The sequence below is a fragment of the Barbus barbus genome (genome assembly GCF_936440315.1).
Source record: "Barbus barbus genome assembly, chromosome: 5".
Lineage (NCBI taxonomy): Eukaryota > Metazoa > Chordata > Actinopteri > Cypriniformes > Cyprinidae > Barbus > Barbus barbus.
The window spans coordinates 8,189,738-8,201,884 of NC_136733.1; the positions used below are offsets into that span (position 1 = coordinate 8,189,738).

The 12,147-nt window shown below is 39.2% G+C and overlaps 2 protein-coding genes across 8 annotated transcripts in view; one reads left to right on the top strand and one right to left on the bottom strand.

Moving 5' to 3' along the window:
* LOC306869580 (MOB kinase activator 1A-like) overlaps positions 1 to 12,147 on the top strand; it is a 17,546-nt gene continuing 5,399 nt past the window's right edge. For 2 of the 6 annotated variants that reach the window (XM_079416348.1, XM_079416351.1), the window contains exons 1-4: positions 1 to 85; positions 2,507 to 3,063; positions 4,684 to 5,042; positions 5,099 to 5,462. In XM_079416348.1, the coding sequence (XP_079272474.1) occupies positions 5,386 to 5,462 (77 nt within the window). In that variant the 5' untranslated portion in view covers positions 1 to 85; positions 2,507 to 3,063; positions 4,684 to 5,042; positions 5,099 to 5,385. Of the gene's footprint in view, positions 86 to 2,506; positions 3,064 to 4,122; positions 4,178 to 4,578; positions 5,463 to 12,147 lie in introns of all 6 variants that reach the window. The other 4 variants (XM_079416352.1, XM_079416350.1, XM_079416349.1 and 1 more) reach the window with 3 other exon arrangements.
* Positions 375 to 12,147, bottom strand: part of mthfd2 (methylenetetrahydrofolate dehydrogenase (NADP+ dependent) 2, methenyltetrahydrofolate cyclohydrolase) — a 12,835-nt gene continuing 1,062 nt past the window's right edge. Inside the window, exons 2-8 of one of the 2 annotated variants that reach the window (XM_079416340.1) lie at positions 10,345 to 10,529; positions 9,078 to 9,200; positions 8,462 to 8,614; positions 2,513 to 2,620; positions 2,310 to 2,402; positions 2,067 to 2,192; positions 375 to 1,276 (exon numbers count right to left, since the gene is read on the bottom strand). In XM_079416340.1, coding sequence (XP_079272466.1) covers positions 1,128 to 1,276; positions 2,067 to 2,192; positions 2,310 to 2,402; positions 2,513 to 2,620; positions 8,462 to 8,614; positions 9,078 to 9,200; positions 10,345 to 10,529 — 937 coding nt within the window. In that variant the 3' untranslated portion in view covers positions 375 to 1,127. Of the gene's footprint in view, positions 1,277 to 2,066; positions 2,193 to 2,309; positions 2,403 to 2,512; positions 2,621 to 8,461; positions 8,615 to 9,077; positions 9,201 to 9,409; positions 9,601 to 10,344; positions 10,530 to 12,147 lie in introns of those variants that run through there. The other variant, XM_079416341.1, reaches the window with a different exon arrangement.

Genomic DNA, 12,147 nt, shown 5'->3' on the forward strand with positions numbered 1-12,147 from the left:
ACTACGTATTGGATCTGATCCAGTACGTCATCGTGCTACAGGCTGCAGCGAGGACCTCTTGAAAAAAATACTTACAAAGTAACAGGTGTGTTATATACACTGTATTATATATTTCATTTATATGTATGCATTTGGCGGCCGCATTTATCCAAAGTGACATATTACATTCAAGCTATGCTTTTCACCAGTTCATGCATTTCCTGGGAATTAAACCCACAACCTTTGGCGTAGCGCCAGGCTCTACTGTTTGAACTAGAGGAATAATAGCAATTTAATACAGATTCATAAAATAAATAAAAATGCAACCATACCAACTCCTTGATTTGAACAAAACTTAATTTAGCGATTCAAATATAAACAGGCTCACAGGATTTAAATACATATGATGCATTTATTGTAGTGCTTTAAAGGCATTACATGTTAATATGCAAAACAATTGTGATTTCAATATGACTTGGCATATCAATATACATAAAAGCACCAACCTAGCAAAGATTTTTTTCATCAAAATTCAGCCAAATTTCCTCTCATTATTTGAGAGTTCTGCATTTCCCTATGGCACCATAATCATACAAATAAAATAAAAGAAGTGATTGGTCAATTCAGTCACAAATATTCCTTAGATGAATAAACTGCTGTTGCAAAGGTTATTTGGTAAGTTATCTTGTATGCCGATTCGAAAGTATTGACCAGTACTGGACATGTGACTCATTCCACAGATCCACATCAGTGCTGCAGGAACCAGTATAAACACTGACTTCAGTTCTTTTAGACTGCTCACATTTTATGTGTGTTTCTTTATGAATAAATATGCAGCAAAATGTCTGGCAATCTCCTGTTATAATACTTAAACATACAAAAAAGCAAAGCTGTAACAGTGAAAACATGTGAAACTTGTGTTTAATGCTTGACCATGTAACTGAAAAATATACACTAAATGAATGTTTTGTTTAAGATCTGAATGAAAAAGCACATTCGTGTTCTTAAACCTTTAAATATATTTAACTAGACTATGGAAAACAAAAATAGCCATTAAAAATGTAGATTTTTCCACTAGGAGACCCTCAAAATGAAGAAGTTGGAGGGAAGAACAACGTGGAATGTGGAGTGAGCTGAGAATGAGGATGTTATGAGGACGCTGCCATTCGAACACGTTGAGGGGGGGTTAAAATTACATTTTTTGCGGCCTTGATTGTATTTTTCATTAGCATGGCTACGGTCATGGGTCCAACACCACCTGGAACTGGAGTAATGTAGCTGGCCTTCTTTCTAACACCTGTGGAAACATAACAAAAGTGATATAAAAAAAAAACTAGATGAGTATACTTTGATGTAGGCTTAAGAAAGCCTTGTCTAAAAGTTTGAAATGACTCTTAAAAAGTTTCTCTGGCATTTTCTCTGGAACTTTCTCTGAGAAGTTAGAAAAAGTCATGCCCATTCAAAGTGATTTCTGAGCAAGTGGATTTTGAATGTAGCTTCCAAAAGACAAATAATAGCCGAATAATATTTTTTATATGTGATCTGATCACATTAGATCGTTCAGTGCGGCACAGCACAGCAGACGCGTTTGTACAGCGCTGCATTATAACAATCACACACGATTCTGTTAAGCTTATATGAATGCAATGACCAATCGGAGACGTTCAGATAAGTCGTCGCTGAAACGCTGTGTTTTGTTCACTTGCTCGCTGACTGAATTATCCGGCAAATTCTCTCATTAGAAACAACAAAGTGCAGATGATGCGGTTCAGGCTAAACAAGGGGTATCAAACTCAATTCCTGGAGGGCTACAGCCCTGCAGTTTAGCTCCAACCCTAATTAAACACATCTGATCCACCCAATTGAAAACTACATGGGTATGTGTGTTGGAACTAAACTCTGCAGGGCTGTGGCCCTCCATGAACGGAGTTTGACACCCCTGGGCTAAAAGCAGATATTCAATGTTTAGAAATCCCAAACTAGAATGTATTAAGAATATATGGTAAATGCATGCACAACGATTCTTTTAACTGAGAATCTCAGAAATTATTACACCAATAACAGTACTAGTTGCATTTCCTTCTTACCTTCGAAATCCACGTCCCCAACAAGTCTGTTTTTCCCAGTCAAGGGGTCCAATATTCTGTTGATTCCAACATCTATAACTGCTGCACCCTCCTTTATCATATCAGCAGTGATGAGGTTGGGAATACCTGAAGGGAGTTAACAGTGTTTGTGAATCTGAGTCTCTACCCAATGATATACATAACGGTAAACATGCATTAAATGGACATTAGATGAGGGTTTAATTAGCAATTTGAAATTTGAACCTGCAGCAGCGACGATAATGTCTGCGATCTGCGTGTGCTGACGGAGCTGTTCTTTGGGAGTGTAACGGTGGGAGATGGTCACTGTGGCATCACCTAAAACAAAAAAGGCAGGAGGCTTTATAATAATTGCCTTGCATTACTGAAGCTCATCAGAACTGCACACAAATGCTTCTGCTTTGGCTTTCCTCTCCTCACAGACTCACCTCCTGGCCTTTCATGTCTGCCGTCTGTGTGTAGCAGCATTGCAATGGGCATCCCAACGTTCTTGGAGCGACCAGCAACTAGCACATTCTTACCCAGCGTCTGTATGCCTATAAGAAAAGACAGGTTCAGTCAGCATAAACACTCACAGCCACATTGAATAAAATATCACGTGACATCAGTACAAATACAGCAAGATGGTTGTTCTCTTTGTTCTATTTCAAGTTGCCATCGCAATGCTAGGTTGTTGTGGGTGGTTGCCAGGGTGTTGCGAAGGTGCTCTAAAATACTTACTTGAAAACACCCCCTTAGATTTTCAATAATTTAACAACATATTTCCATATTCACAGTTCTATGATGTTGGTCAAATGACATGCAGATAGATAAGAACCAAGATGGTGCCGCTGATGGCAGCTATTGTGCGTTGCTCTCCAGTGTTTGTACTGTTTTTCCTGTTTTTTGTTTTTCAAATACGATCAGTTTTACCAGGGATGACCTGCTGAACATTCGGCAGAACACACCACAAAATTTTTCGGACGTTTTGCTGGACATTGTAGTTGGCGGAGCCGTAGCTCTGGTCAAACGCTACAGGAGGCGTAGACGGGGACGCTCGTGAAGTCCTGCCACAGGACTTACTGAAACAGTTCTACTCCGCCATCATTGAATCCATCCTCTGCACCTCAATAACTGTCTGGTTCAGCTCAGTTACCAAATCTGACCTCAGAAGACTACGGAGAGTAGTCCGGTACAACCCTCCCCACTCTCCAAGAGCTGTACTTATCCAGAGTGCGCAAAAGGGCTGGTAAAATCACTCTGGACCCCTCACATCCAGCACACTCCCTCTTTGAACTGTTACCGTCTGGTCGACGGTACAGAGCTCTGAGCACCAGAACGACCAGACATAGGAACAGCTTCTTCCCTCAGGCAATTCACTCATGAACACTCAACAATAAATGTGGAACACACAACTATAATATATTATCCATTCACCACACTCACTTATTTTATTTTTATTTTCTCATTTCTAATTTGCACATACTTGACCTGTACATACATAGTTGTCTATATTATATAGTGTTTTTGCTGCTTCGTACATTGCCTATTTGGATATTTGTATATTATTATTTTATTATCTGTGTCCTGTCCTGTTGCTGTCTTTCTGTTGCACTGTGGAGCTTCTGTCACTACAATAAATTCCTTGTATGTGTAAACATACTTGGCCAATAAAGCTCATTCTAATTCTGATTCTGATAACGGATAAAGTATTTCATCTTTTCTCAGTAAATGTTTTATTTTGATTGTTTTTTTATTTATTATTATTTATATATAGGGCTGCACATCTTAGCCAAAAAATGTGTTGCAATTAGTTAGTCATATCCACCTTTTTCTTGCCGTAAAAATGGGCGTGGCCATTTGTAAATTCTATGGGTCTAGCTTCTGGTCTCATCCGTGTTCAGCTATTTTTAGATGTACAAAACAGTTTGTTTTGCTGCTTGATATTGAAAATTGGTGTGTCTTACTGTATTATATTAATTATGAACACACTGGTTTGTAGTGCAAACAGTTTTACCGTTTACTGCACGTTGTTATTTTTCTTGTTATTTACCTATAGCGGCAAACGAACCAGAGGTCTCACCCATAGGCGTATTTCTGCGTTGAAGAAAAAGGTAGATATAGAGATTTCAATAGCAATTTGACATTTCATCTCAAATGTGATGCTGGACCTCAAAACCAGTCTTCAGTTTTTGTGACTGCTTGTTTTGAGTTTGAGCTCCATCAAGTTGATTCTTATTGTCTATTTTCTATCTTAAAAACAATTTTATACACTATCATTTTCGTTTCTATAACGTGTGAATATATCCCCTATAGCAAAAAACAAAACCAATCAGAGCACCTTATCACTAGTTTTATTTTGATTTCGAGTGTTCTATTATCTTATAGCCTGTTAGCATCGGCAGCGTGGTTGCCGCTAATCTCGCTTAGATTGCTAATACTCTATTCACACACATTACCATTGTTTCACTGTTACTTGCTTAAATGGCTGATTTGTGTCTACCTTTGAGTGCAGGTGAGGACACGTTCGAGCTGCATTCGGTGCAGCTGAAGCTGGAGGCCATGGAGAAGCAGATCCGCGACCTGGTGGAGAAGCAGGCCCAGCTGAGAGAGCGGAGAGCCGCACTGGAAACATCCCAGGCTGACGCTCACAAGTCTGCAGTAAGTATACAGCACGCTGCTAACACTCCCACCACCTCTACTCCATGCGTTTCTCTGCACAGACCCTGTGCACCCAGGACGCGATCTTCCCAGATGTCCTCACTTCAGTGCCGGGACGCCACGGACCCTGGGTGCACCAGCAGCAGAAGACACGAGCCAGGCCTCGGGCGACGACCTCTCCGCCTCCGGTCTTCGAGATCTCCACCCGGAACCGCTTCGCTCCCCTCCGCGAGACGGAACGCAACGCTGTGATTGTCGGAGACTCCATCATCCGGCACATCTGTGCTACGTTAGCTGAAGGTAAAGTGCACACTCGCTGTTTCCCCGGTGCTCGTGTTCTCGATGTTTCTGCGCAGATACCCACGATCCTGAAGGGTGACGAGAGCATCGGTGCTGTCGTGCTACGCACGGGGGTTAACGACACCAAGCTTCGGCAGACGGAGACACTGAAGAGGGACTTCAGGAGCCTGATCGAGACGGTACGCAGCACATCGCCCGATCATCGTGTCAGGACTGCTTCCCACGTATCGACGAGGACAAGAAAGGTTCAGTAGACTTTTTGCTTTAAACGAATGGTTATTGTCATGGTGTAAAGAACAGAAACTGCTCTTTGTTAATAATTGGAATCTTTTCTGGGAGCATCCTAGGCTTCATTGTGCTGATGGCCTGCACCCCAGCAGAGTCGGAGCGGAACTCCTGTTGGACAACATCTCCAGGACGCTACGCTCCATCTGACTAGTAAGCCAATTCTCAAATAACTGCTATGATGACTTTTGTTCTACCCACTTAAAAGATAGAAGTACTTGCGTTGTCCAATCTATACAGACTGTGTCTGTTCCCCGAATAGCGAGGTCAAAATATAAATTTAATGCAGAATCTGGAAAAAATCTGATTGTGATTAAACCAGAAAAACGCAAAATAAATGAACAAAAACAATTTTTAAAGCTTGGGCTCCTAAACATTAGATCACTCGCACCCAAAGCAGTTATTGTAAATTAAATGATCACATAATAATTTTGATGTACTCTGCCTGACTGAAACCTGGCTTAAACCAAATGAATATTTTGGTCTAAATGGGTCTACTCCACCAAGCTACTGTTATAAACATGAGCACCGTCAGACTGGTCGTGGCGGCGGTGTGGCAAAAATATATAGTGATATTCTCAGTGTTACTCAGAAAACAGGATACAGGAGGTTTAACTCATTCCAAATACTTCTGCTTAATGTTACACTTTTAGATATGCAAAAGAAATCTCTCCTATCTCTTGCTCTAGCTACTGTGTATAGACCGCCAGGGCCATATACAGATTTCTTAAAAGAATTTGCAGATTTCCTCTCAGATCTGTTGGTTAATGTTGATAAAGTGCTAATTGTCGGAGATTTTAACATTCACGTTGATAATACAAATGATGCGTTAGGACTTGCGTTTACTGACCTAATAAACTCTCTTGGAGTCAAGCAAAACGTCACCGGGCCCACTCATCGTTTTAATCATACGCTAGATTTAATTATAATCGCATGGAATTGATCTTACCGATATAGATATCGTACCTCAAAGTGATGATGTTACTGATCATTTCTTTGTATCGTGCATGCTGCGTATTACTGATATTAGTTATATGGCTCCGCGTTATCGTCCAATCAGAACTATTGTTCCAGCCACCAAAGACAGATTCACAAATAACCTGCCTGATCTATCTCAACTGCTCTGTGTACCCATAAATACATATGAACTAGACGAAATGACTAGCAACATGGGCACTATCTTCTCTAATACATTAGAAGCTGTTGCCCCCCTCAAATTGAAAAAGGTTAAAGAAAACCGTACTGCGCCATGGTACAACAGTTATACCCATTCTCTCAAGAAAGAAACTCGTAATCTTGAGCGCAAATGGAGAAAAACTAACTTGGAAGTTTTTAGAATTGCGTGGAAAAACAGTATGTCCAGCTATAGACAGGCTCTAAAAGCTGCCAGGGCAGAGCATATCCGCAAACTCATAGATAATAACCAAAACAATCCAAGGTTTTTATTTACACAGTGGCTAGATTAACAAATAAACAGACACCGCCCGATCTAAATATTCCCTCACAGTTTAATAGTAATGACTTTATGAATTTCTTTACTGATAAAATAGATAACATCAGAAATACAATATCAAATGCAGATTCTACTGCGTCTAGTTTTTCAGCTTCATTCATCGCACCCAAAGAAAAACTTCAGTGCTTTACAACTAAACTATAGGACAGGAAGAGATAAATAAACTTATCAGTGCATCTAAACCAACAACGTGTTTATTAGATCCTGTACCTACTAAACTACTGAAAGAGTTGTTACCTGTAGCAGAAGAACCGCTTCTCAATATCATTAACTCATCGTTATCTTTAGGTCACGTCCCAAAACCATTCAAGCTGGTGGTTATTAAGCCTCTTATTAAGAAACCACAACTAGATTTGTCCTGCATCTTCAATAAACAAGCTACAGATAGTCCAAAATGCAGTTCTTACCAGGTCAAGAAAATATGATCATATTACCCCAATTTTACAGTCTCTGCACTGGCTACCTATTCAGTTCTGTATCATTTACAAAATATTATTACTTGCCTATAAGGCCCTAAATGGTTTAGCTCCTGCGTACCTAACTTGTCTTCTACCACGCTACAATCCAACCCGCTCCCTAAGGTGGCAAAACTCTGGACTTTTGGTATTACCTAGGATAGCAAATTCCACTAAAGGAGGTAGAGCTTTTTCACATTTGACTCCCAAACTCTGGAATAGCCTTCCTGATAACATTCGGTGTTCGGATACACTCTCTCTGTTTAAATCTAGATTAAATACACATCTCTTTAGCCAAGCATTCACACAATTCATCTTATAATCTTGTACTGCAGTTATATCTGATCAAATGTATATTATTATTATTATTCTTTAGCTTGGGTTGAACAAATCATTTTTGCTTAGATGGAACAGCAGCTACGCTAATTATGTTTCTATTTGTTTCTCTGTTTGTGTCACGGTAGTAACATCCCATGGTAACTAGGAATTACAGAAATTTACAAAATATCTTCATGGAACAAGATCTTTACTTAATACCCTAATGATTTTTGGCAGAAAAGTAAAATGGATAATTTTGACCCATACAATGCATTTTTGCCTATTGCTACAAATATACCCCAGCGACTTAAGACTGGTTTTGTGGTCCAGGATCACATCTTGATGTCTTAAATTCTTCACTTTCAAACATTTCAAATCCACAAGTTAATTTGGTAGAACAATTCTGTTAACTCCATAAAATGTTGGAAATTATGTACATTTGTAAATGAAGCAAATGCAAATTGCATTTCAAAAATGCTTGTTAAACTCAAAGAGCAGAGATGGACTTTGTGAGAAGAATTTACTGTGAACCGAACCGCTTTGAAATACTGAAACAGCATCAAAGCTGCACAAACACACAGCAGAACAGACCATACTTAGCTAAATTGCAGCCTTTTATTTAATAACTGTGATTTATTTCTATTGCGTTGTTTCATCACAATCCATGTCTATGGGATTTGTTCACCAATTTTAATATCTGCATCTGATTGCTTAGAAAGGTAATAGCACACAATTCCTCAACAATCCACACAGTTTGAGGTATCATTTAACCCCAAATAAAAATACAACATCCAACAGCTCCCAAACTAACTGCTGGGGTTCAAATGACGCTGTATGATCCATTGGTTCAGTAATGGGTTTCTCACCTGTGCGTTTGATAATCTCCCAAACCCCCCAAGGAGTGGCAGGCAGCATAGTTGACTGATCCAGACACATGCGACCAACATTGACCACATGGAAACCATCAACATCTTTCCCTGGGCACACGGCATTGCATATACGTCGCTCATCAATGTGATCTGTGTATGAGAGGAAACCATTTAAAACAACTTGACAATCCCATATAATTGGAAATAATAGTCTTATGTCCTTTTTGGAAACTCTAGTTCAGTCTGGAATAAACAGAACTAAACAAAACTAACTGGCCAAAAGTAGTTTGAAATGACCATCAAGTCTCACATTAAGCCTTAAACCAGGGGTGTCAAACTGCCACAGCCCTGCAGAGTTTAGTTCCAACCCTGCTCCAACACACAAACCATGTAGTTTTCAAATAAGCCTGAAGGACGTGATTAGCTGCATACGGGGTGTTTAATTAGGGTTGGAGCTGTGGCCCTCCAGGAACGGAGTTTGATACCCCTGCCTTAACCTAATGCAATTGTTTCTAAAACAGTTCACAGCACTGACAATGTAAAATGTCCAATAACCAACAACTATGAGGAAATACTGTACATCAGCACAGCTATAGCTCTTCTGTTAACCTACCAGGAAGTGGTAGCTGAACCAACAGACCATCTACTCTGTGGTCTGAGTTGAGTTTCTCAATAAGGTCAAATAGCTCCTCTTCACTGATATTAGAAGGTTTCAGGATGGTCTCGCTACTAATGCCTACAGAGAATAAGAGAGAGCAGTGATACAACAAGCAAATATATGTATTAAATAAAAAATTTATAAATATAATATATGCGTTTATAAAAAAGCATTTATGCCGATAGGCCCCAAAGTGCCACTCTAGTCAGATTTGCTTGTGAGAGTTTGTGTAGAGCCAGAGTGTAAGGTCCTGTAAGGAGTCACATGCACACTCAAAATAGACTTACATACTGTATACAGCCGACAGCGGAAATTGACACCCATCGCTTGCATACTACAGCAATACTGAAGACAAAAACAGACTCGTGGCTGCTTTTCATTTTCATTGACTATACCTTCCAATTCATAATTTTAAAAAAGAAATTAAAATTTCAATTTTGTAAAGAATTTAATATGTAGAAATGAACATGTTTGTAATATCTACAAATCTCATTTCAAGCATTCAAGTTTAAAGGGATAGTTCATCCAAAAATGAATATTCTGTCATAATTGTCTCATTCTTGTGTCATTTCAAACCAGACTTTTATCAAAACACAAATTAAGACAAAACCAGAGAAGTTTCTGTCCCTCCACTGAAAGTCCACACAACCAAAAATGAGTTAGTTTGAGGAGTCAGAAAGTTCTTAAAAAGATTGCAAACGTAATTCGGATTAATTGAGCGGTTTAATGAAGAGACAACTGCTTTGAACATATGAACAGATTTAATTTAGGGTTTTATTCAAATATATATGTTGATCAACACACAGTGCACATCAAATATGGTTTTCAGAAGTGTGTTGATCTTTCATCTTTGAAGGGACACATTTTGGTGGAAAAGGATTTCAATGGAAAGACAGAGGTCTCTCAGGTTTTATTAAAAACATCTTAATTTGTTTTTGAAGAAAGCCTTGAATTAGCAAGGAACAACTTGGAACAAAGGCCGTGGGTTTGCAAGGACATGAGGATGAATAAACAATGACAGAATTTTCATAACTAACCCTTTAATCCTTTATACCAAAAGGTTATGAAAAATCAGACATGTTCAGAATTTTAACTGGTAGATACACCTCATTTTACTTTAGTGAGCTGTGAAGAAGAAAGGCTCTTCTGTCTAAATACTATTTTACAACCGATTTTGAATGAACAGGAAATTACTCCCATCTGGCACTGGAACATATCTTACCAACTTCTGCTGCTGCTCGGGTTTTATTGAGAACGTACGAGTGACTGGCTGGATTGTCACCCACTAACACTACACTCAGGTGAGGCCGTCGATTTCCAGCAGCGACCCACTCCTCCACATCATCACGCGCCTCGTTGCGGATCTGCCGTGCCAGTTTCCTGCCTGAGATTATTATAGCCTCTTGCCTGGAAAATAAAACATTGAGGATTGGAGGGCAAAATTTCACTGCAAATAACTTCAGCCCTGGCTAACTTTGACTCAAATAAGTATGGAAAAATATAGTTTTTCTGTGGAATTTATCTGTTCATTCAGTGTCCTCCAACAATCCAGATACCTACAATTGACACGGAGTCATAGCTGCTGTCTAAAGATAAGCACTGTGCTGGTGTGATAGACTACAGCCTAAATGAAGACATATGGACAATAACTGAAGATAACAGGACACTTTGAAGAATGTCAGAGCATTCTATTTGTAAAATGCTTTGGAGAAAAGGGTCTTATTAAAACGTAAATGTAGGAGCCTTGTTTGTATGTCAACAAAAACGCCAATTTTAAAGAGAATTCTCAATTCGCTTAAGGCATTATTTTTGCGTGTTTTTACAGCGTTGCTCATTATAACCAGTCACACACGATTCTGTTGAGCTTAGGAATGCAGTGGCCAATCAGAGGCATTCAGATTAGTCTTCGCTGAATTTAGTTTAGACTGAAACTTGCGAGTTCCCTCATCATAAGCAACAAAAGTTCAGATGTAAAAAGGAAAGGAAAAGGAAAGGGAAGTGGTGTGTGGCCAAGTATGGTGAATATGTGCTCTGCATTTAACCCATCCAAGTGCACACACCCAGAGCAGTCGGCAGCCATATTGCGGCGCCTGGGGAGCAGTTTGGGGTTCAGTGTCTTGCTCAAGGGTCTCACCTCAGTCGTGGTATAGAGGGTGGAGAGAGTGCTGGTTATTCACTCCCCCCACCTACAATCCCACAACCTTCGGGTTACAAGTCCGACTCTCTAACCATTAGGCCACGACTGCCTGTATGATAAAAGTATGTACGATAAAAGTAAGAGGATTCATTTATCATTTAGATTATAAGAAAAGTTATGAGTGCTTAAACACCAACTAGACTGACTGTGCTCATTTACAGTGCATTCTTTCGCTGCATGATTCAGTCTAATAAAATGCATTTAGAATGCTGCCAAATTCAAGATATGGGGCAGAAAATGTTTATATTTATATCATTTCATATAGTTAATCAATATCACACGAAGAGTGCCATTGTTTTGCAAAAACCACAAATGTGATATTGATTTTAGCCTATACAACAGTTCAATAAACAACAAGTTAATATTAATAGACTTATGTTTTAGACACCATATTGCCTATTTTTGCTCTATTTCGCTAACAAAAATGGTTCCAAACACAGCCACAGCACTGTATTGCGTGTCTGAGCAACATGATGGCGTTTCGTTCCTGAATGAATCAACCCTTTAAATGATTCAGTTCAATCGCAATGACTCACTAATTAACAGTGACTTGCTGCCACCTGCTGGCGGTTTTAATTTCACATTTAAAGTACCTTTTCAGTTTTAAAAATAATTTCAAATATCAGTATTCAGCATTTTAAAATTAAAATATCAAAACATTATTTATGCATTTGTAACTGCAGGTTAAATGCATTCATGTCCTGCATTAAACGGGGTGTAAATAAATACATCTAAATGCCTCTTCAGATGCAGCTTCTGTCTTTCCTCTGCATTGCAAAGATTAATTTTGTTGATAATGATTTTATTTGTTTGGTAACACTCCAAATG